The following is a 24,093-nucleotide window of genomic DNA, read 5'->3' on the forward strand; positions in this document are numbered from 1 at the left end:
TTTTTTATTCCGTAATGTTATATTGTGTTTATTTTTGCTCTGTCTTGAATACGTGTAAGGAGATGCTGTTTAACCCCCCTACTGAATTCAAAAGTCCTTTTATAATTTAATGTTATGTAAAGCACATTGAATTGCCTTGTTGAAATGTCTTTTACAAATAAACGTTACTTGCCTGCCAAATAAGAACAGGTTATAATATATGTATAGACCTACTAGCAGTAACCAATAATATTCAAAGTGAGGTCCAGACCTAGAGGTCCCTTGAGGGGGTTCCAAATCGACCCTAGGCTATAATTACAGGTCCTGACCTTAAATAATTAAAAGCTGTGAGAAGAACCATGGCCATTGGCCAAACAGCGAACCCTGCAGTCACATAGTTCTATGGGTTGCCAGTGTCGGCGTACCACCAGACTATATAGGCGTCAAGCGTCACTTTATGGTCGATGTGTTGACTGAGCCGTGGTACTACTGGAGATGGAGGCAGCGCACTTGGTCCAGACCTTTCTGTTAATCTGCCTGTTTGTCGGCGCGTGGGACGTGTCCGTGTCCGCGGCGTGGGACCTGGTGCTGCTGCACACCAACGATGTGCACGCCCGGGTGGAGGAGACCAGCAGGGAGTCGGGCAAGTGCACCAAGGGGAACTGTTTCGCCGGGGTGTCCCGGAGGATGACCAAGATCAAAGAGATCCGGAGCAGGGAGGAGAACGTCCTGCTGCTGGACGCAGGAGACCAGTTCCAGGGGACGGTCTGGTTCAATGTCTACAAGGGCGTGGAGGCGGCTCACTTCATGAACAGACTGGGCTACGATGCCATGGTAAATATAATAGGCTGAGCTGAGCAGTGGTGGAAAAAGTATTCACATTTAAAGGAGTATTTCACCCCAAAATGACTTTTTTCTATTGATTATGGAGACTTGAATTTCATTTTTTTGTACCCCCTACAAAGAGTCTCCTCAAATTATTGGCTTAGGAATGCGACAAAAACTAAAAAATATTACTGAACTCATGTCTCCATTGGGTGAGTAATCAATAGAAAGAAAGTCATTTTGGGGGTGAACTACTCCTTTGATTAAAAGTATCAATACTGCAATGTGGAAGTCTCTGTTACAAGTAAAAGTCCAGAATTAAACTTTGAAAAAGTACAAAAGTATTGTCATCAAAATGTATAGCCCACTTAAAGTAGGCCTACTCAAAGTAGAAAGTTGTCATTATGCAGAATGTCCCATTTCACAAGTTTTCAAATGTATGAAATGTATACAAGTATTTTGAAAATAGCAGATCTACAAGCTCACAATGGCAAGGTGACGCATTGTGAGCTTGTAGATCAGCTATTTTCAAATGGCTTTATACATAGTGCTGAAGTGGTTATGTATGTTTTGTAATAATCATAAATAACAAGTAACAAGTTTTTAAATAATTGTAGTGGAGTAAAAGTACAATATTTGCCTCTGAAATGTAATGGAGTAGAAGTAGAAGTATATTGAAAATTGGAAATACTCCAGGAAAGTAAAAGTACCTTAAAATTGTACTTTAAAAGTGCTGCTGTGCTTGAGTAAATGTACTTTGTTTAGTTACTTTACAACACTGTGAAATAGGCTATTGAAAACTTTATTTATTATAAATGTATTTAATCTTGAGTAGGCTAATCCATTTTGGCCTCACAAGCTACAATTCTTTAAAGTTTATTTTATAAAATACAATAGAATTGACCAAATGTCTAAAAACTGTTGAGGAATTCAAGAGCAAGAAATGTAAATTAGTCGAGCCACTTAGTCCAGACCACAACATGATGTATGATGTAGGGTCGGTTCATTTTAATTGGCATAATTGAGGTCACTCAAAAACATGCGTCAGCATTCTGGTGGATGGACTATAGATTTCCCTTATTTATATATTTATTTAACTTCATACAGCAGCATAAGGCAGATGTGACTTATAAGGATTGGAATGTGTTCTGCAACATAAGTGGCTGGATCTCTTCCAAATGAGAACATTAAAGATATGTGGGTTTTATATCTTGAGTTATATAAATGTGAACGAGTGTAAGAATGGATTGGATTAATTACCACAAAGTTATGCCAGTTGATGTAACACAAAAAAAAAAAAAATCTGGTTTGACAGCAACAGAGAATAGCAGGCTGAATCAGCAATCCTCCACTCACATATAAATTATTCCCGAAATGATCTATCTCAACATTCAAGAATCGTCACTAAGTTAATGGAAGGGGAGAAACTCGGGAGGGCTGAAACTGGAAAATCCTCACGTCTGCAAAAAGGCGAGGATGTCTTTGGATAGTTTATCATACATATAAACCTTTGACTCATGGTCTAAAAAGGACCTGTCATACCAGTCTCATGGTCATTTTCTGCCCGAACCCGACCATACCCGAACCCGACCGACATTTGGGGTAGGGTAGGGCCTAAAATGTGTGGGCCTCGGGCTCAATGAAAAAAGAAAATATATATATTTTTATTATTTTATTACTATTACTCCGACCATACCTGACCCGACCCTAAGTTTTCGGGCTGGGTAGGGCCTAAAATGTATGCTAACTAATAGGGCCGGGTAGGGCCTTGGGCCTGCCCAGTTAGGGCCCAGTTAGGGCCGGGCCTTAATTTTCAGGCCCGTTGAGAACTCTAATCACAATCAGTCGGTCTGTAGAGGAAGTTCCACCCCTGCTGTGACCTATCTTTAGTTACTTAACACCTTCTAAGCCACGGGGAGCCCCTTAAAGGAAAATTCCAGAATAAAACATATTAATCCTTAATCAGCCTTTTATCACGTATGTACATACCTGGTATGATGGATTTTTATCATAGTCCTTCCAGTTTTTACTTCTCCTGGACTCCTCAGATCTCTCTCCCACAGCCAAAACGGCGGTCAATTGTGGTTCTCCCAAAGCGCTAATTTTCACCGCTGCAAAGTTACTTTTTTCTTCATAAATCTGCTATTTATAGTTCCAAGAGAGCCAGTAATCCACTGTTTTATCGCGGGTTGAGGGAAATGGCCGTTGTTGACATGATCCCAATAGTACTCACAGAAGAAGAATGAAGTCTCGCGTCTCGCGTGATTACCGCGTTTCCTTTAGCTTTTTCTTTAGCGCAAAAGAAAGCTTTCTCCTGGAGTTATTACAGCCAGTATGTACACAACAAGGCATCGTGGTATATATATAAAAAATAAGAAAGCAGAAGAATATAATCTAGTTAGTCTATTGATCGCTAGAATCTAGTAATATGACTGAGAAGGATTCATAACAAAGCATTTTAACGGACTTCCTGTAGTCATAAGGTAATTCTATTACCTTTATTTATTTTATTTTTTCCTCAATACTTTCTTCGATTTTATTTATTATTTATTTATGGAATTACTTATAAAATAACTTTGACGTGTATTATTATTTGTAAACAATGTAGGCTACAATATAATCACAAAATAATCGTATTTTCCTCAAGACATTCTGCAATGCCTCACCAAATAAACGTTAGGTAAAAAGTACCTCATGACCACAGAAACGTGTCCTTCATTCTTCTTCTGTGAGTACTATTGGGATCATGTCAACAACGGCCATTTCCCTCAACCCGCGATAAAACAGTGGATTACTGGCTCTCTTTGAACTATAAATAGCAGATTTAAGAAAAAAGTAACTTTGCAGCGGTGAAAATTAGCGCTTTGGGAGAACCACAATTGACCGCCGTTTTGGCTGTGGGAGAGAGATCTGAGGAGTCCAGGAGAAGTAAAAACTGGAAGGACTATGATAAAAATCCATCATACCAGGTATGTACATACGTGATAAAAGGCTGATTAAGGATTAATATGTTTTATTCTGGAATTTTCCTTTAATGTTAAAACCGTACTATATCGCACATCCCCCCAGGGACTCTCAGCCACGTCGTACATTCCCGGACTTTGTCTTTAAAACCGGAATAAAAGCTTTTGATCCGAAAATCGGCGATCGTCTAACCTTCCCTAGTCACCACTCGTGCACTGATAGCTCATGCAGACCGTGCATGAAGCAGAGGTGACGTCAGCGCCTCTCCTTCTCCAAGGCTACTCCCAGCCATCCGTTTGCTGTCTGCACACTCGAGCTCCTACAGCAGCCATGCTTGGGGCTATGCTAGCGAAACTTTTCAGTTCTGTTCTTCAGTCACACATGGACTATTTGCGGGGACATTTACGTGAAAGGATCGCGCACGCGAAACGCACGGGGACATCGACGATCGGCCAAAACCCCCATTCTATCCCAACGGAAATCGAGAAAATCATGGTGAGTTACTGGCCTGGGAAAAAAAAAAAAAGAAAAAACAGCGGCGCTGTTCAAGATGGAGGGGCTGCGGGGTCATGTTTATAAACATAATATTATGTCTCAGATCACAATACAATAATAGAAATGTCACGGCTAATCTACCAACCACCATTCTATTTCGGACGTCAAGGTGTTAAGGGTACTGTCACCTGAAGGGGTTGAGGGGCAGATTACACTGTGACATGAGCTTCTCTGAAAACGGTCTGAAACAGTCTGAAGCTCATGTCACAGTGTAATCTGCCCCTCGCCCCCCAACAACAGCTGACCAGTACAGTAAGTAGTCATACAGTCAGGCTATACAGACAATTAATTTGATTGGCTTATAATTGCGCATCCCCACAATGACATCATAACAATATTAACATGTTTTTTAAGATGATTCTTAAAGTGACAGTAACCCTTTAGGTGACAGGCCCCTTTAAGTCAAGATAGCAAGTTCTATATTAAAACAATTATTTGAGTAAAAGAACAAAAGTATTGGCTTTATTAATTTTTTTAGTTAAAGTACAAAAGGTAAAAGTGCTCATTATGCAGAATGTCCCATTTTAAATTTTTCTCAACATTTGTCAAAATAAAAGTGCATGTCAAAAATAGTATAAAATAAGTATTGGTGATTAAAGTATTGGTGGTTAAAATATCTTCTGTAATCATCTAAATCTGCAAAGTAACTAGTAACTAAAGGTTAATATGCACATCAAAACAATAGCAATAGCACATGCATTCCATACATTCCTTACGGCTGGACCACACGTGATATCATCAACTTGTGACGGGTGTTGTCCCCTGCTTTGTCCCCCTTGAGTAAAAGATGAACTATTTCTAAAACAAAGAAATGATTTAAGGTGATTAAAATCTTTGTTATAGAGGGAAATTATAATGTATTAACACTAGTCAGTGTCTAAAAGGTCAGCCTAAAAGGCCTGACCAATTTCGAGAGTTGGAAGTCAATTATCTTTGCTTATGAAGCTCTCAGAAGGCATAGGCCTATATAAGGCTGGTATACGTATGCATATATACAGTACTTCCCTTCCTAAAAATGTAGCGTAGTCATTATTGTCCACCAGTGCATATCTTTGGTTCAAGGCAGAGAGAGAGAGAGGGAGTAGTTCCTAAACAATTTTGACAATTACTAACAGTCTGTTTGCCTCCTTTGGAGGCCTCTGGCCAAATTTGGTCAAGGATATAGGACCAACAAAGCTGAAGACCCGGGTGGATTTTCCTCTGTAGCGCCCACACTGTGGGCCTCCACCCCATGTTAGAGCAGCTCAAACCCTGCCTGTGTTTACACATTTGGAAACACACTTGTACTCTTTTTGGCGTTCAATGATTCAGACTGAGGGTTGCTGTTCCCACTAAGCAATGTGTCAACTGTCTACATACAGTATGTTGCACCAGTGACGTGCAGAGAATGTTAGAGAGGCAGGGACTGACATTTCTAAAAGGTCCTTTTGGCGAAAATATTGAAAATAACCGACCTCCAAGCTCACAACGCGTCGCAGTGATACCACACAAAACTAAGCATAAAAAAGGCAATACTGGTGATGTGGCGTAACGGCATGGATATCTACACAGAGAGGGCAATTCTTTCAACAGAAGATGCTGCATTCAAGTTCAGGAGAGTTTGGACAATACAAGTTTGATGTGATTGTGACTCTTAGTAGTTATAGTATAACATTATAACAACAATGTAGCTTAATGTTTTGTTTTCTTTCTTTCTTTCTTTCTTTCTTTCTTTCTTTCTTGCTTTCTTTCTTGCTTTCTTGCTTTCAGGCCTTGGGGAATCACGAGTTTGACAACGGAGTGGAGGGTCTCAAACCGTTCCTGCACAAAGTGAACTGCACGGTGCTCAGCGCTAACATCAGACCAGACGACACCCTGGCCTCGCAGCTGGCGGGCCTGTACATGCCCTACGCCATATTCAACGTGAACGGAGAGAGGGTCGGCGTGGTGGGATACACGTCCAAGGAGACCCCTGAGTTGTCACAGCCAGGTACTGTACATGCAGGGGCGTCACAAGGGGTAGGAAAGTTGGACTGAGTTACTAGGGCCCAAGGTTGAGGGGCCCTATAGTAACTTTAGCTATTGAAAAATAGCAGATATACAAGCTCACAGCGCGGCACCGAGTGCCGCGCTGCGAGCCTGTAGATCTGCTATTTTTGAAAAGTTGTGAAAATGTGCGCAAATCTTTGAATATATTTATTTTTTAAGTGAACGTTTGTAACTCAAATTTTTGCTTCTGGGGGGTCCCTGGAACTAAATATTTTGAGATGGGGGGTCCTTCACGTGAAAAGGTTTGAGCATCGATCACTGACATGGAAACATAGGTTTCTTGGTACACATTTTCACGATTTTTCAAAAATAGCAGATCTACAAGCTCGCAGCGCGGCACTCGGTGCCGCGCTGTGAGCTTGTATATCTGCTATTTTTCAATAGTTAACATTCATGGGGGGCCCGCAGTGAATCCTTGTACCCAGGGCCCAGAATTTGGTGTGACGCCCCTGTGTACATGGAACTAGGTCGTTTCTTATAATGGAGTATTTCACCCCATAAATGACTCCATTATCAATTTTACCCTATAGTGAAGCCTTGAATACATGGAGAATGTTTGTGTTGAATGAAGAATCCAAAAGATAATAGATGATAATCTAATAGAGAGCCCTAACAACAGCAAAACTATATCAAATATCAGTTTATAAACTCAACACAGCTCTCAGAGTATAATTCAAGTATCTTGTATACAGTCTCATTACTTCAAAAACACATATTTCTCACAGAATATGTTTATTGTGTTAAAGTTATACCATGTAACTTTTTTTATAAAACAAATCTTAAAATTGTCCTAACTGTTAAATCGCTAAAGTTTTAGAACCCCCACTCCGTTATTTTCAGCTTCTAAAGCCTTCTCTTTATATGTTTTCTATGATCCCTACCGGGGACCGGTTTTCGCGGAAAAATTGCGTCATCACACTACCGGCCAATCACAGCGAGGGTTATACACTGCCGGCCAATCACAGCGCATCTTGAAGTGGGGTCGCTATGGCGGCCATATTTGTAGTCGCCCGTGTGTCTCTTTACTCAAGAGGTAATCTCGCCTACCAGGCAGGGAGAAGTAGTCCGTTTCTCCGGAATGCCTGAACGCACAGGAACCAGGGACCCCTCTAAAGATAGCTCTCGGCGTTGTGGAGGCAGACGCGGGGGTGTGAAGGTACGAAAAACGGGCGAAAGACGCGAACGCGACCACGGTTTGCTATAGGGCTACTGACCACTAGTTGAGCATCTTACACAGTATAGCTTTAAGCTCATCCACATCAATGATTAGCAATGAAATGGATTTCAAGTGTTTTTTTTTTTTTTGCACCAACCTGCAATGGGTCAATTCAGACCCGCAACTGGTTGCAAGTTGCAAACTGCAGTTGTTGTGTTGGTGTGGACTGGGCTTAAAAACACTTATGGGCTAAATCATCTCCTCATGCACATAAACAGTGCACACGCCTGGCCGCACGCATGTGTGTGAACTGGGCTCCTGTTGAAGCCCACAGGCATGCACAGGAGCTCATGCATGACACGCTTTACACCGGTGAAATACTGTAGAACTGAATTAGCATGGCACCGAGTTCTGTGCGATGAGCTTGTACTAGATCTGCTATTTTTGAAAAATCATGAAAATGTGTGCAAATCTTTGAATATATCTTTTTGAAAGCAACCATTTTTAACTCAAATCTTTGCTTCTTGAACTAAATATTTTGGGATGGGGGTCCTCGGCCAAATACATATAATTCTCGGGGTACTTGATTTTAAAAAGTTTGAGAACCACTAACATAGAAACATAGGTTTTTCCGAAAACTGTGAGGACTTAGAAGACATTTTATAGAATCAGGTCCTCAGGTCTAAACCTAACTAACCGTGGTTGTCCTTCCTTCAGGACCACATTTGCAGTTTGAGGACGAGGTGAGCTCCATGCAGCCCCACGTGGACAAGCTCCTGACGCTGGGCGTCAACAAGATCATCGCCCTGGGTCACTCTGGCTTCATCGTGGACCGGCAGGTCGCCAAGAGGCTCCGAGGCGTGGACGTGGTAATCGGAGGGCACTCCAACACCTTCCTATATACAGGTATGTCAGGGGCGGGCAACTTTGATGACGGAGAGGTCCACTCTATTTCCACACTCACTCCAGAGGGCTACATTGCATATCGTCGTTGTCGGTTGGTTTTGCATTTATCATTTTAAAAATGATTTAAACTAGTGAAAACAGACGATCTACTTGTGTGCTTATAGATCTGCTGTTTTCACTACTTTTGTGCAACAGCCTTGTATGATGAAGCAGGGCTTTAATTTGCAAAAGAACGTACAAATTTGAAACTTGGAGATACAAGGTTTCCACCTGACAACGGCGATATACTGTCGGGCAGAAACCTCTTATCTCCGTCTTTCAACTTTTTTTCGTAAACGAATGCTCTGCTTCATCATTCTATGTCACACAAAAGTAGCAAAAATAACCGATCTACACGCTCAAAAGGCATCGCAAAGGATCACATAAAAACCTCTGTCCCAGGCTGTGGAGGTTTGTCAAGCCAGAGGGGAGAGGGGAAACTGCCTAGGTACTCCTGGGCTCTGAAGGCAAAACACTCTTAGACATTACTCCACTCCGGAAGTGCCCAGGCAGGGACCCCTGCGTGGGCACAAACCTGCACTGCGTGACGTAACTTCCCTTAGCCGCAGCACTTCCTCAGGTGCCGAGGAAGCATGAAGTGCTGAGGATGCTTGAAGCAAAACGTGTTGTGCAACAATAGAAGCAAGTCATGCCAGAGGAGTGTGCGGTCCCTTCTTTTGAAGGTTTTCCATTTGTATTTTTACAGTTTATGCGTTGACCTGCACCTCCAGTTGGGGTCTAATAATATGTATATGTATATCGTCATTGTCGGGTGGAAACCTCGTATCTCCAAGTTTCAAATTCGTACGTTCTTTTGCAAAGTAAAGGCCTGCTTCATCATACAGGGCCGTCGCACAAAAGTAGTGAAAACAGCAGATCTACAAGCACACAACGCCTCGCACCGCGAGGCGTTGTGTGCTTGTAGATCGGCTATTTTCACTAGTTTAAATCATTTTTAAAATGATAAATGCAAAACGAACGGGTTTGGACATACAAGGTTTTCACCCGACAACGATGATACGGTATGTATATTTATGTGTGTGTGTGTGTGTGTGTGTGTGTGTGTGTGTGTGTGTGTGTGTGTGTGTGTGTGTGTGTGTGTGTGTGTGGATCAACCACTTAAACTTTGTCAAATTGTGAAAATAGCAGATCTACAAACTCGTGACTTATCGCATTGTCATATCCCCCAGCTTTAGACAGGGTGGATTGATTGATTGATTGAATATTTTGACACTGACAGAAATGCAAACAGCATGGGATGGGATACAGTCATCTACATTTGAGCTAAAAGGATAACACCAAAAAGTCCTGGGGACTTGTTTCCACTGTGGTCCAATCTATTCAATTCATCAGGAGCTGTCTTCCTGTTGTTGACAGCAGTCGTGCTGCAGTATCCTGACCTTTTTACCTTTTTTGGAAGTGCACAGAGACATGCTTTACAACTGTCCAGTCTCCTGCTAACAAACACATGCATTTGTTTTGTTTTTTTACTGTCAGTCTGTTCGGGGAGAGAACTGGGTGTGTACCGTAGTTATTTGACTGTTTCTGAAATGCATTATTCCAGCTGTGCCCATTCCCTAAGAAACTTCCCCTCAGTTAGTCATAAGTTCAAGTTAATATTTAGTCATACTGTAATGTTCAGTATTAACTCAAAGTCATTACAATACATTTTCAAGACAGGAACACATTTTCTTTTAACCACACAAATCCTATCCTCCCCATTATAAGGGCATAACAGGTGAACAGTGAATGCCGATCTACAAGCTCACAAAGTGTGTAGATAGACATTTGGTTTAGACTAGGGAACAAAGGAGGGGAACAAGTACAGATCCCTGGGGGACCTCCCCAGTCAGTGACAAATAGGTTTAAGAGGTTAATACTTCAGGAAGAGAAAAGAGGAGCACTCGTTCAAAAATATATTCGTCTTGGGTGTCCGGTTCGGGCAAACAATGAACTTAGAACAAGGACACCAGCACTCACTTTAGAACGAATTCTTCATGTTTATGCTGCTGGCCGGGGAAACCCTTCAATACACATGAAGAATTCGTTCTAAAGTTGAATGCTGGACGTTTTTTGAAGGGTTTCCCCCCAGCAACAGCAAACAAATTTGTTTGCTGCTTCTGGGGGGAAACCCTTCAATAAACATGAAGAATTTGTTCTAAATTATCCAAGTAAAGTATCCAATTTAGGGACAAAACTCTTGAAGTGAGTCAAATGGGTGTGTGCTGTGTGTGTCTGCTCCTTGCTCTGTGTTGCTGGAAACAAACTGTGAGTGTCGTCACTGTGGTCTAGTGTTCCGTGGCGTAGTGGTCCAACATTAACATGCTGACTGTGCTCCGCAGGCTTATAAATAACCACAGCTTTGTCTCATTTACTTAAGTAGCCTTTTGAACAAATTGTACTTGTAGGGGAGGTTTAACGCACAATAATTTGATTTCATATCTCTGCTGTCGGGCAGAAACCAACTACAGTATGTCCAAAATAGTAACTTTTCAGGAAATGGAAAAAAATAAAAACATGTTTATAACATGTGCTGTGTGAAAATATAAGGGTAGATATTTAGTGTCACCACCAGCTCATCTGTGGCAGTGGCACAGATGGTGTCAGACCATCTGTGCCACAGATGAACATTTTCACTTTGTACCCAACTCCTACGAGTACCGGTATTTACTTGACATCAAAACCTCCAGTTCCTCTGTGGTGCAGGAGATATGTCAGTGCCCCAGAAATGCAAAGGTCTTTGTGCATCTAAATGCTATGAGTTTTAGTGTTTAGTTGTCACTGATATTGTCCGTGCCTCTGTGGTGCAGCTAGGGGATACAGTAGGAAGGTGTATTGTGAACAGAAGGTTTGTGGTTCTAAACCAAGGATGAGTCTAGAGATTCTCTACCAGGCTCTAATCTTTTACTAAAGAGAGTACAGGACAATGGACAAATTACTAAACACGGTGGTGCCTCTCATGGCAGAGGTTCAGAGTTCAAACCTCAGACTTAGAACTAAATACGGTCAGCCTGAGTCTTTAGTTAAATATTAGAGGGGAAAGGTTCTTGTTTATGTAGCCTTGAGCTATGTGAAAACAGGGTAAAGGCAACTAAGGAACACAACTTTATCCTTGTTTATGTAGTTGCAACTTAGTCTTTTTAAAATATTCATCATTGCATTCTCTAAATTTTAGAGTCTAAAAGGTCAGTTGGTTTAGGACCCTCCCCAATTTTACGTCTGTGGAAGTCTCTCCTCTATCCCATCGCCTGTGTGTGATGCAGTACACTGAGACGGTGTGGGAAAATAGTGTTAACGTGGTTAAACGGATTGTGATACTATATTAACACATTTTGCTGGGGACCCCTAGCTGGAGACCTGGGTGTAGCACAAGACAGTGTGAAGAGGTTGGCAACATCGAGGCACGGCAGCTATTTTGCGTTTGCACATTTCATACACAATATCAATTAAAGTGCTTCAAGCTTCATGTATTGTACAGGTCAGGAAACCTATGCCACAAGACGGCATTCACAGGCATTTGAGTCATCACTGACACGCTGGCTTACTGATGTCTAGAAATAAAGGGCATGAGTAGCATAAGTGTCATGGCTGACAGCATTTCCAGGCTGATTGTTGGCATAGGTTTTATTAATGGTAGAACTGACTCATTTGTTACAGCAGGATTACCGTTGTTTCAAAGCCGAAATATGATGGCAATGAACTTCATTGCTGAAGCTTTCCTCACGCAGCAGGTCCTCTCCTCCTCTGAGCTGCTGCGTTTGCTAAAGTAAATGTGTTTTTAGAGACATAATGTGCTGCTGTATTTGTACAGCAGAGAGAGAGAGAGAAAGGATAACATAACAATATAAACCAGACCAACACTTTATGATATTAAATACTGAAATATTACATTAAATCATGGGACTCCTGTTTCCTGGAATTCCCTGGGCTGATACTGTTTGGCAGAGCATCAATATTATGGAGCCTGTTCAGTTCTCTGAATTAAAACATTTAAAGAGATAAAGAAATTAAAATAAAAACGTCATAGTTGTTGTTGTTACTGTTTATAGCCTGGCCATTTCTATGGCAATTGTGGTGTAAAACAGCCTGGATAATGTTCCACACGTCCCAGAATCTTCTCCCTCCTGACTCACAAACTGTGTAATAAACTCCTTATGGCAGTCAGAACCGCAGAGTCACTCACTACCAATCCAGGTCCTGACCGTGCTTGCTGGGTTTAGAATGACATGCATAACATGTCATTTTAGACAGATGCTTGGGGGGTGGGGTATTACTAGGTGTGTAACAATATAGTAACTGAATCAAAAAAACGATTTTAATTTGTAAGGATCTACTATATCGTTATGCAAAAGCAAATATACCAGAACCATTTGGCTCTGTATATCCTATTGTATCGTTTTACAGGGAAAATTAAAAAAGAGGGGTCTAATTACTTTTCCATTCCATGTAGCTACTCTTGGTCTATCGATAAATGTGTGTAATCTCTGTGTTCATGTCAAAGTGCGGGTTTGTGTTGTAATATAATGTCCATGTATTTGCTAGAAAATCACAGTGTTTACTTATGTATATCCATAATAATAGATTTTTTACCTTGCTGCTTTATTGCGACCGTCAGGGAGCAGTTTACTATGAAAACCTCCAAGGGCCGTCCGTCCGTCCGTCCGTCACACGTCACACGTCACACCTTTGTTTGTGTACGGTGTGATGTCATATATCTTCAGTATGACATCACACCACATGTGTACACAAACCTTTGTGTACGTTGCTGTGGCAACAGTCTGTTGTTGCTGGTCTGTTAGTGTACGTTAGCAACCACCTTAGCAACCATGGTTTTACCCTAGCAACCAACTGTTTACCCTAGCAACCAACTGTTTACCATAGCAACCATGTTTTTTTACCCTAGCAACCAACTGGGCATAAAAGGGATTCTGTTAGGGATCTCCATATATGGGCATAAAAGGGATTCTGTTAGGGATCTCCATATATGGGCATAAAAGGGATTCTGTTAGCTGTTAGTGATCTCCATATATGGGCATAAAAGGGATGCTGTTAGGGATCTCCATATATGGGCATAAAAGGGATTCTGTTAGGGATCTCCATATATGGGCATGAAAGGGATTATGTTAGGGATCTCCATATATGGGCATAAAAGGGATTGTATCCCAGATGATGCCCTGTACTTGGGATTTGTTGATGTAAATGTTCACATAGAGTGTAATAATTGGTAAAACAAACTTTTGGCCTATTTGTGGAGATAAGCGACCAACGGTCGCTTATCTCCCGATTAGGGAGTCTTACTGGTAGAGGGTATGCACAATTGCACGTCCCCTAATCTAGACTGAGTGGCAAAACATTGAGCAGCTTGGAGCATTGGAGTTTGGAAGTGCTAGTTGCAAATCACTCAACGGCCATGCATACCACCTGTTTCTAAATTGCACATAATGCAGGAGGCAGCAGGATGTTGTGTTGTTGAAAACGAGTGCTTCCAAACTCTGACACTTGGAAAAATAATCACTTGTGCAGAATGTCTTGACAGAAAATAGCTCATAACATACCTATGGTGGATTTTTATGAAACAAAAGCTTTGTAGATAGAAAGAGGATAATTAAAGCTTCCAGTACAGCTGCAGTGTTTGTGAGTTTAACTTTGTTTAATGCAATCAGATAGGACTTTTCTGTTTGGATGTATGGGCTGACAATGGCAGAAATTTGTGTTTTGCCACTCAGTAGGCGTGATCCCACATAACTTCCAGTAACAGTGATGTCACGCGCATACCCTCTATTGACACGTTTTACACAGATTTAATGTCTTTGCTAAATAGTTACTATATCAATGTTAAATCATTGAATCGAATCGTATCACCATGAATGAACCAATATCGTCCATGTATCGTATCGTCAACCATGTATCATGATGCGTATCGCATCGTTGTTCAAATGTATCGTTACACCCCTAATATTTACTCATTTATTTATTTACAGGGTTCCCACACATTTTTACCAATTAATTTCCAAAACTTTTCCAAATCTTTCCAGGACTATATAACAATAATTCAGCTCAATAACAAGTCGCTTACTCCTACGCGCAATGCCCAAAGACACGTAGTGTATGCCAGTGGTTCTCAACCTTTTCAGGCTGTGACCCCCGAAATAATCATATTTGAACTGGGGGACCCCCCACCCTGACGAGCACTAAGAGTTGAGGAAATTTGTATAACACGTTTCTATTGTGAAAATAGCAGATCTACATGCTCACAACGCCTCGCGTTGCGAGGCGTTGTGAGCATGTAGATCGGCTATTTTCACAATTTCTGCCTCTAATATTTGACAATTTGGCCAATGTTTAATTTGTAATTTCAGAGGTATTAACAAAAGCAATAACCGAAGACAATGCATAGCTATTTTTTCAAGGACCTTCCAGGACCCTTGATCAATTCCAAAACTTTTCCAGTACTGGAAAAATATTTTTCTAATTTCAAAATATTTCCATAACCGTGGGAACCCTGTTTGTGAAGCAGTGCCCTTCAGGGATATACTGTACAGAGAACTGACATTTCTCTTCCCGCTATCTCTGTCCTGCCAGGATCACCTCAGCCCTCCTCTGAGAACCCGGCAGGGCCCTATCCCTTCATGGTGCGCTCAGACTACGGTACAGACGTCCCCGTGGTTCAGGCCTATGCCTTTGGGAAGTACCTGGGATACCTGCGAGTGAGCTTTGATGAAGCTGGCAACGTGCTGCGTTCCACAGGCAACCCCATTCTACTGGACAGCACTGTGGCAGAGGGTGAGTTCCTACTTTCTACCCGGGCTCTGCAACTAGCCACTGTTCATTTTGAATACATTTTAAATTAGTTTTAGTAATATTTTAGTAATCTGAAATGTTTTAGTTTAGTCCAGTTTTAGCCGACTAAATCATAAGATTTTAGTCGACTAAATCTACAGTTGTCTACAAAAATGTATTTTGGCAGGCCTTGATGGCGTCATGTTAGTAGTTGACGAACATTTGTTGTCATAGCTTTAGTCGATAAAAGCAACTATCCTTTACTTTTTTGATTAATAGAAGCATATTTCTTTGTTTTATTTTTTATGTATTAATGAATTGACATGAAAAACTAAACTGCTTGTAAAGAAAAAAAAGGTTATATCGTAATAGGGTTAAAATCAATTAAAATCAAATCAAAATCAATACATTACTTCAATTTGGCACCCCTAGTTATTATTAGGGCTGGGACTTTAACTGATTAATTGCGATTAATTAATTACAGAAAATGTACACGATTAAAAAACATTAAAAACACGATTAAAAACGCATTCTAATCGCACTTAGTTTTTGCACAACAGAACCTTCAGTTTCGGGCATACTGATCATAGTGATGCACCAACCTAGAAGAGACAACAAACGCAAAGGGAGAAGTAGCCGATCAGAGCGCTTTGCTTGGCCCAGTGGATGCGAAATTTAGATTTAAAAAACTCACTTGTTGATTCACTTGTACAACACAATGTGTTTTACTTGAAAACAATGCTTCTCAGGTCAAATATCGATGTGCGATTAAAATGCGATTAATTGATCACAGAGGCTGTAATTAATTAGATTACATTTTTTTTATCGCATCCCAGCCCTAGTTATTATCCTATCATACTGGACAGCACTGTAGCAGAGGGTGAGTTATACAAACAGAAGTATTGTCATATCTTCTGTCCTCCCAGATCCTGTTATCCGTGCAGAAGTGGAGGAGTGGAAGAGGAGCTTGGCCAATTACTCCGCCAAGTACGTCGGGAAGACTCTGGTCTATCTCAACGGAACGGCTGGCGAATGCCGCCACCGAGAGTGTAACCTGGGAAACCTCATCTGTGATGCCATGGTGAGTGTTTCAGACCTGGAACTTAGTCTTTTTTAGGGGCAAGGCCACTCTGCGTTTGCGGTTGTATTTATTATTTTTCACTTATTTTGTTTTACAGTTTTCAGTTTGGCATTTGGCAGACACTCTTAATCCAGAGCGACTTACTGTACATGTAAAGCACTTTGCCTAAGGCTAAATGGCAGGGCAGGAAGGCCATCAAATAAAACTTAAATAATGAAGTTAGGGGTTATGGGTGATTCTGTATTTAATTTGTAGAAGGATATTTCGCAGTTTATTTCACAAAAGAATTGTTGTTATTTACAAATTTACAAAACATTTTCGAAACATTTCTACCAACTCCTGAGTCAAATGTTCATACACGCTCAGCCCTGCTTAGTCACTGGGCTGGTTTGAAGATGGGGACCCAGGAACAGATCAGAATTCAGAACCCTAACAACATTGATAGGAACATAAAGGTCCATTATTTAATTGGCATTTGAGCCACGGACCACCGTTTTATGAGATGTTGCCCCAAAACGTATAACCTAATTCCATGCTGTATTAACCATAGGAGAGATAACAGGCAAATGTTGATCAAAATAATTATTCTTCAATAACAATTAACTCATTCACTGAGTAAATAAAAGAAAAATCCCAGCTTGCCAGCGATATTTTGTTTTTTCTTACGTTTTCACACACTGATGGAAGAGGAAATCATGCAAGGGACCAACCTGCTCATCGGGAGCAGGGGTTCATGTCTTTCTCAAGGATACTTCGACACAAATCATTTTGAGTGGCAGTGGTTTCTACTCTTTGAACTGTGAAGATAGCCAGCCACTATGTGTGCAGTAACCACATAATCGTGGCATCGGGCCATCTGGCTCGGGCCTACGCTGCTTATCATTCCCTCTCTCCCTCTATCTCTCCACTGTGCCGTCTAATGAAGCAGCAAAGCCCTAAAAATAGATATTTTAAAAGCTGTGTGTAAACTGAGAACCTTTCTCTGCCTTACAGATTGACAACAACATCAAGTATGCAGACGAGCTGCAGTGGAACCACGTGAGCTCCTGCATCTACAACAGTGGAGGCATCCGCAACGCCATCGATGAGCGCGCTCGCAACGGTGATTTGCAAGCTCTCAATCTGTCACATCGTAATGTGTTTTGAGCTTGTAGAGCCACTCTTTAAAAGGAATTTGAAAGGTTTTGAAAAACACTAGTGTTTCGAACAAAACACCTGTTTATTAAGTTCTGGAAGGAAGAAGTCCATCCGACTCTCGGCCCTCTGTTCGTGCAAGCAGAGTGGCTCCAGAGGAGGAGCGGCTGGGTGTCACCGGCTTTAAGGGAGAGACGCCCCTAACTTGAGTGACAAGCCCTTTGGCCAATAATTTTCCTCCGGTAGTGAACTTGCTCTTGTGCGCCGCCAGAGTGCGTCACCCATAGGATGGAATTCTGAACTGAACAGAACGAAGATAAACAACATGACATGCCCAAAATATGGACACCAGTGAAAGAAAGAAAGAAAGAAAGAAAGAAAGAAAGAAAGAAAGAAAGAAAGAAAATGTGTATGAATATACCTTGTGTATTTGGGAAAGAGAGAGAGAGAGAGAAAGGCACCAACCAGATAGAGAATCCCTCCATAGTAAGCCAAAGTGAGAAAGCACCCACTGGAGTGGTGACGTAAACATAGCCCAGCAGCACATCTTGTCACCGTTCAGAGAATAATTACAGCCTCCAGGTTCGCGCCGTACCACAGTGCCTATTTTTGACTCTTCCTCTATGATTTTGTCCTCCTTGCATAATATACGTAATTTCAACATTCTTCCACTGTATTGAAATGAAGTTTGTTGTTTTTAGGGAGGAGCAGCAAGTATTGTCTCTGTCGGGTGGAAACTGTTACTCTGTCCAAAACTGTTACTTTTCAGGATTCAAAATTCAAACATAGCAAAGGTAGCAGATCTACAAGCTCGAAACGCGCTGCTTGGCGGTGTGTATCGAGCTTGTAGATCTGCTACTTTTTAGTCTTTTGTGTGACGCTGTAGTATGATCAAATAGGGCGTTAATTTGCGAAATAACACAAAAAGTTAAAATGTAAGATGTAAGAGGTTTCTTTCTTTGTACACACCAGTACTGTAACTGCTCCAAAGCTTCCATAACAGGCTTATAGTATCGCTATTTGAAACATAAACAGATTCACTAGACTATGCCATCTTAGAACATAGCAGAGAAGCATTGCAGCTTGTTGAGTTTTAGAGCACAGCTGTAGAACTGTGTCAGTAGCGCAGCAACATTGTCTTAACCACTTTCAACCCATTGACCCTATTTTGGGCTAAAAAATTACTATTCTACAAGCTCAAAACATAGATTGAGTAAGATAGCTGGGGTACAACTTGATAGTATGACGTCAATGTATTATATGAGACCTGGGTACTTGGAAAGGGGGAAGCTATTACTAGTGATGGAACACTTCCGCTATACCAGTGGTTCCCAAACCTTTTAGCTCGAGACCCAAAATAGAAATTAGACATTTGGCCCGGACTCAAACTTGTGAAAATAGCAGATCTACAAGCTCACACGTCCCTTTGCATCGCGTTGAGAGCTCTTAGATCTGCTATTTTCACTACTTCTTAAACAATCAAGACAAGAGGCGATCAAGAAGTTATTACAGTGCTAATCATAATATAAAGCCATTTAACACTTATTGCACACTATTGAATGATTGTTTTAATGACATTTAATTATACTATTTTTTACTATCTTCATAGATGGTGGTCAGCCAGAATTTGTCTCATGTCTTTCCACAACATTTTAGAAAACACTCAATAGTTTGCTCGATAAAAGCCCGGCTCAATAAGCAGGATCGATAAGGTGCTCATTATCAATAAAAAGTAACGAGCTCCATCCCTAGGTGTAATGGCATGGAATTCAGGTATGTCATGGAAAGGATGCACTTGCATTTCTTTCACCATAGTAAAAACTGCGTTCATGGTCTGGAGAGGGCACTTTTTACAGAAGAATAAAAGGGCAGGGGCTCAAGCCCGTGCAAGACACCAGTCAGGTTGCCATACCTTAGCAACAGGCATGATACATTTATTTTAAGAAGTACATTCTATTTTTCCCCGGTTTCTTGGGCTGGATATGGCAGCCTGGAACGGTTGTTCAAGTGCAGCTAAACTTGGCATATTACTACGCTACAATTAACAATAATGTATTGCACCTAGCTGACCTGCGGAACCTGGGAATATACCATTCTGTCAAGATGGGGAGAATATAATTATAATACCTTGTTAAAGTGACCATTACATTTTGCATTTGTAGTTATTTTACTGTAATTTAAAATAATAACCAGAACAGAGAGACATTCATGGATTTATTATTTAAAAGTAACTTTTATTTTCCCCCCTGGACCCAGGGTATGGCAGCTGCATACCCCTGCCATACCCAATTGACGCCCCTGCTCAAGCCAACTTTGATGTCTATGTGTGCACGTGCCTGTGTGTTATTGTAACTGTGTGCTCTCCTACAGGCTCCATCACCATGGAGGACCTGATCGCCGTCATGCCGTTCGGAGGGACCTTTGACCTGGTGGAGCTCCGAGGCTCCACGCTGTGGAAGGTCTTTGAGCACTCTATCAAGAGATACGGAGGGGGCTTCGGAGAGTTCCTGCAAGTGTCTGGTAACCAGATATCCTCCTTCTCTTTAAAACCTATTTGGCGAAAGGGCCTTTCTGTGTGGAGTTTGCATGTTCTCCCCGACCGTGTCTTCAAAAACATGCAGTAGTCCTGGTTTCTATACTGCCTCCCCCCTGGCCAGCCGGGGCTCCCCAGGCGTGGCAGAGGGAGAGCAGAACCCAGGATTACAGCTGAGCTTAGGCAATAGGCACTGGGTGAAAAAGTTATAAAAAACAAAACAAAAAAGAAAAATAGATCAAATAAAACCCATTTAGATCTAAAAAAGCATCTGTGTCTCTTAAGATTTTAACCTCTTTAACCATAATTTTATATTTTGGCCATTCAAATATTCTATTCACAAATGTTCATGATTAAAAAAATAAAAATAGTAGATATACAAGCTCATAGCGCTGCATAGCGCGGAACCAAGAGCTTGTAGATCTGAACATTTGTGCAAATCTTTGAATATATATATATTTAAAGCGTACATTTGTTACTAAAATCTTTGATTCTGGGGGTCACTGGAACAAAATCTTTTCAGATGGGGTCGGTGGCCAAATACATTTAATTTTGGGGTCCTGACATAGAAACATGACAGGAAAGCACCATAGGAAGCACAATAGATGACGAGGAAACACCATATAAGACAGGAAGCACCATAGTATCGTGGTCATTAACGTGTAATTATCATTGTCATTATCATGGTCAGTAGCATATCTTAAGTGGTTAAAAGCATTCCGTTCTGTGCCATAGTCCTTGCACTGAAGAGATTTTTAGGTGCGTGGTCTACCTATGTTATTGTTTTTCTAGATTGATATTCCTATGCATTTGTTGTATTATTGTTGATGTATTAGCTTGCTTATTATATGCTGCTTATATGCTCCTGCTTATTGTAAGTCTCTTTGGATTAAAAGCGTCTGCTAAATGCCTAAATTGTAAATTGTGTTTCCCACATGGTACCACAGGGTTCCATGTGGAGTATGACGTGTCCAAGATGGCCGGCCAGCGCGTGCAGAGCCTCAGCATCCTGTGCACCAGCTGCCGGGTTCCCTACTATGAGCCTGTGGAGCAGGACGGGGTGTACAAGGTGGTGCTGCCCTCCTACCTGGTGACGGGAGGAGACGGATACAAAATGATCAAAGAGGAGAAACTCAAACACGACAGTGGTGAGTTGCATGTTGTTGCTGACGGGTGGAATCCTGTCATCCTTTCCCAAAACTGTTTTCTTCTCAGGAAATGGAAATAAGAACCTGTGGTTCAATGTATCCAATGCAGTTATTATTAGGTTAGTTATTATTTTGTCATAATTTAAAGCGGCATCATGTCCCTTAGAGCAGTGGTTCTTAGCCTGTGGTACATGTACCACTGGTGGTACTTAAGCCCCCCTCTGGTGGTACACAGAGGAGTCTTCCAAAAAAGAAGAAAAAAGACAAGAGTGGAGTGAAATATTTATATTATACTACAGGTAGTTCTGACCAAGCACTTGGTTGAAAAAGGCTCTCAATGTCTGTCTCAGTGTCTGTCTCAATGTCTGTCTCAGTGTCTGTCTCAGTGTCTGTCTCAGTGTCTGCAGCATTGTGTGACAACTGCAGGAGTTAAAGGAGTAGTTCAGAAAAAATCAAACCTCGGTTCGAAGTGGAGCGGTGAATCTGAGCAGCTATACCGTGTGTGTGTGTGTGTGTGTGTGTGTGTGTGTGTGTGTGTGCGTGCATGCGTGCGTGCGTGCGTGCGTGCGTGTGTGTGTATGTGTGTGTGTGCCTGCACAACAGCGCCCCTCCTTTAACTTGTGTGTTGTGTGTGGCCACTCAAGGTATTGCCAGGCTACAGACATACCCAGCCAGCCAGCCACATAGCCAGCCACCCACCCACCCACCCACCCACAGACATACCTGTCTATTGGGAGCGCTTTCACCGCTCCAAAAATGACTTATTTCTATCGGTTACACACCCCATGAAGCCTTCAATTCATGGTGATGTTTTTGTTTTTGTTGCATTCCTCCCTGCTCTTTTAATGAGACATTTAGATTGTGTCAAAGTTCATGTCTAATCAGGATCTGACATTTTTGGCAAAATTAAATGTATCCCCTGAGCAAGCAGCCAGGCTCTATTAGATCAATGGTGAAACATTTCAGCTCTTCAGCGCAGGAAACCAGGTTCAAATCTTGGTTGGAGAGGAAAGTACATAATGCAGTTTGAAGCTCTTGTTAATACTTTTAATTCGGTCAGTATTTATAAATACCCTACAGACACACTTAAGCATTTTTCCCATTTAGGTTCAAAATTTTAATTAATCATTAAAAAAAAGACATGGCTGATGCACAAAGAAAAGGATCCTTTTCTTTGATTTTACTATCAAAGTTCCACTTTTTTCCCCACGTCATTTTGGTTTAGAATCACTGGAATGAATGACTTTTAATCAGGGAATATTATCAGAATAATGACAAATCTGGGAATAAATTCCTTACCAATACATTTCTTCACCAATGTGTTTGTAAAGGTGCCAAGTAACATTATCTCTCAAAGATTGAAATTCTATTTTCCTAGTGGAATCTGTGACAGATGCTGAAAGTTGGGGTACACAAAACGTTGGGCCATTTCTAGCCCAAGGAGTGTTATTCGTGCAACTCTTTTAATTCAGAATCATTAAAAAAAAAACTTTTCCTGCATAATAAAGTTAATGGTAACCCAAATTTCAGCAGCTGTCACAGAATCCCCTAGAGGATTTATTGGTACAGAATTTATTCCCAGACTTTATTAATATTCCCTGATTATTTCTATTCCAGGGGATTTGGACATTGCTATTTTGTCGAACTTCATCGCGGAGAGGAAGAAGGTCCACCCGTCCGTGGAGGGACGGATACGGATCTCATAACATTCCATCAAGTGATTATTTTCATAAAAGAAATTCCATTAATTTAACATTCCAAAATCTTACATGGCTGAAATCACATTAGATCTTCTTTTTGCCTCCATCATGACCATTAGATGGCTAATGGGTTAGGGTTCTGGTAAAGGGTCTGTTATGGGTTCTTTCTTTTTGGATTCTTTGGTTCTCGTGGGTGAGAGCTTCACTCAACTGTTGAAAATAATGATTCACTTCTTTTCCACCTTGTTTTATATTCAAAAGGCAGGCTCCTGTTATTAACAGAGGCTTTGCATTAAGTCTTCCCGCTCACAGACAAAGGCGCTTGAAGTTATGATACTTCAACTGTTGGCATAAGATCAAAAGTTGGGGTATACAAAACATTGGTCAGTTTTTAAGGTGTTTCCTGCATAATAAAGTTACGGTACCCCAGTTTTTAAATCTGTGAAACAGATTACATTAAAGACGTGCGATTGTCCTGAGACATTTGCCTATTGGCTGTCCCCATGTCACATGGTAACCGAGCTAGTTTCATGATTGGGAGCGGCCTTGCGCTGTTCTGGCGCTGTTCTTCTTCTCGAGTTTGGAAAAAAAGGATCCGTTCCGTTTGTCACATTGTCATGATCGTAAAACTATATAGTTTTAACGTTCAGAACGTTTTCTTTTTGAACAATAAAAACATTGACAGCCAGGGGGAAAAAAATCCATGAAGGACACGGAATGCAATCGTTCACTCGCCGTTGGAAAATTGACATATATTAGACTATTCTGGATGTGTGGCTAACGGCTAACGCTAACGTTAGCTAGCGCTAGCTGCAGGGCGAGGAGCTCATTCGGCTTGATTTTCTTGCAGGTGGGATTTATGTCTCTTTGAAGTGAGCCGAGCCGGATCTCTGCGATCCGTTCCTTTTCAAAGAGCCGTTCAAAATACTGTCTCATTTTAGTTACTTTTAGTTATTTTGTTACTTTCTAGATTTTGATTATAATTACAAATCACTTCAACCCTATATAGGCCTGCATTTTGGCCATATACATTTCCGCCATTTGAAAATATTAGCCGATCTACAAGCTCACAATGTGTCACGTTGCGACACATTGTGAGCTTGTAGATCTGCTATTTTCAAATGATTTTTCCAAATGTTATTAATTGGAAAACCTGTGAAATGTGACGTTCTGCATATTGAGTACTTTCTATTCAATATGGGGCTAAATGTACTATAATCATATTTTTGTCTTAGGAATGCTACAAATAGTCTACAACACATTAT

The 24,093-nt window shown here is 41.2% G+C and overlaps 1 protein-coding gene across 2 annotated transcripts in view; it reads left to right on the forward strand.

Annotated features, from left to right (window-relative positions):
* The first annotated feature begins 465 nt into the window (after positions 1-465).
* Positions 466-24,093, forward strand: part of LOC308300452 (5'-nucleotidase-like) — a 29,401-nt gene continuing 5,773 nt past the window's right edge. The window contains exons 1-9 of one of the 2 annotated variants that reach the window (XM_080744295.1): positions 466-813; positions 6,073-6,292; positions 8,225-8,413; positions 15,035-15,235; positions 16,159-16,313; positions 17,307-17,415; positions 19,818-19,967; positions 20,928-21,128; positions 22,746-22,845. In XM_080744295.1, the coding sequence (XP_080600421.1) occupies positions 475-813; positions 6,073-6,292; positions 8,225-8,413; positions 15,035-15,235; positions 16,159-16,313; positions 17,307-17,415; positions 19,818-19,967; positions 20,928-21,128; positions 22,746-22,834 (1,653 nt within the window). In that variant the 5' untranslated portion in view covers positions 466-474 and the 3' untranslated portion in view covers positions 22,835-22,845. The remainder of the gene's footprint in view (positions 814-6,072; positions 6,293-8,224; positions 8,414-15,034; positions 15,236-16,158; positions 16,314-17,306; positions 17,416-19,817; positions 19,968-20,927; positions 21,129-22,745; positions 22,846-24,093) is intronic. The other variant, XM_080744294.1, reaches the window with a different exon arrangement.

The sequence above is a fragment of the Nannobrachium achirus genome, assembly GCF_963921795.1.
Source record: "Nannobrachium achirus genome assembly, chromosome: 16".
Classification (NCBI taxonomy): Eukaryota; Metazoa; Chordata; class Actinopteri; order Myctophiformes; family Myctophidae; genus Nannobrachium; species Nannobrachium achirus.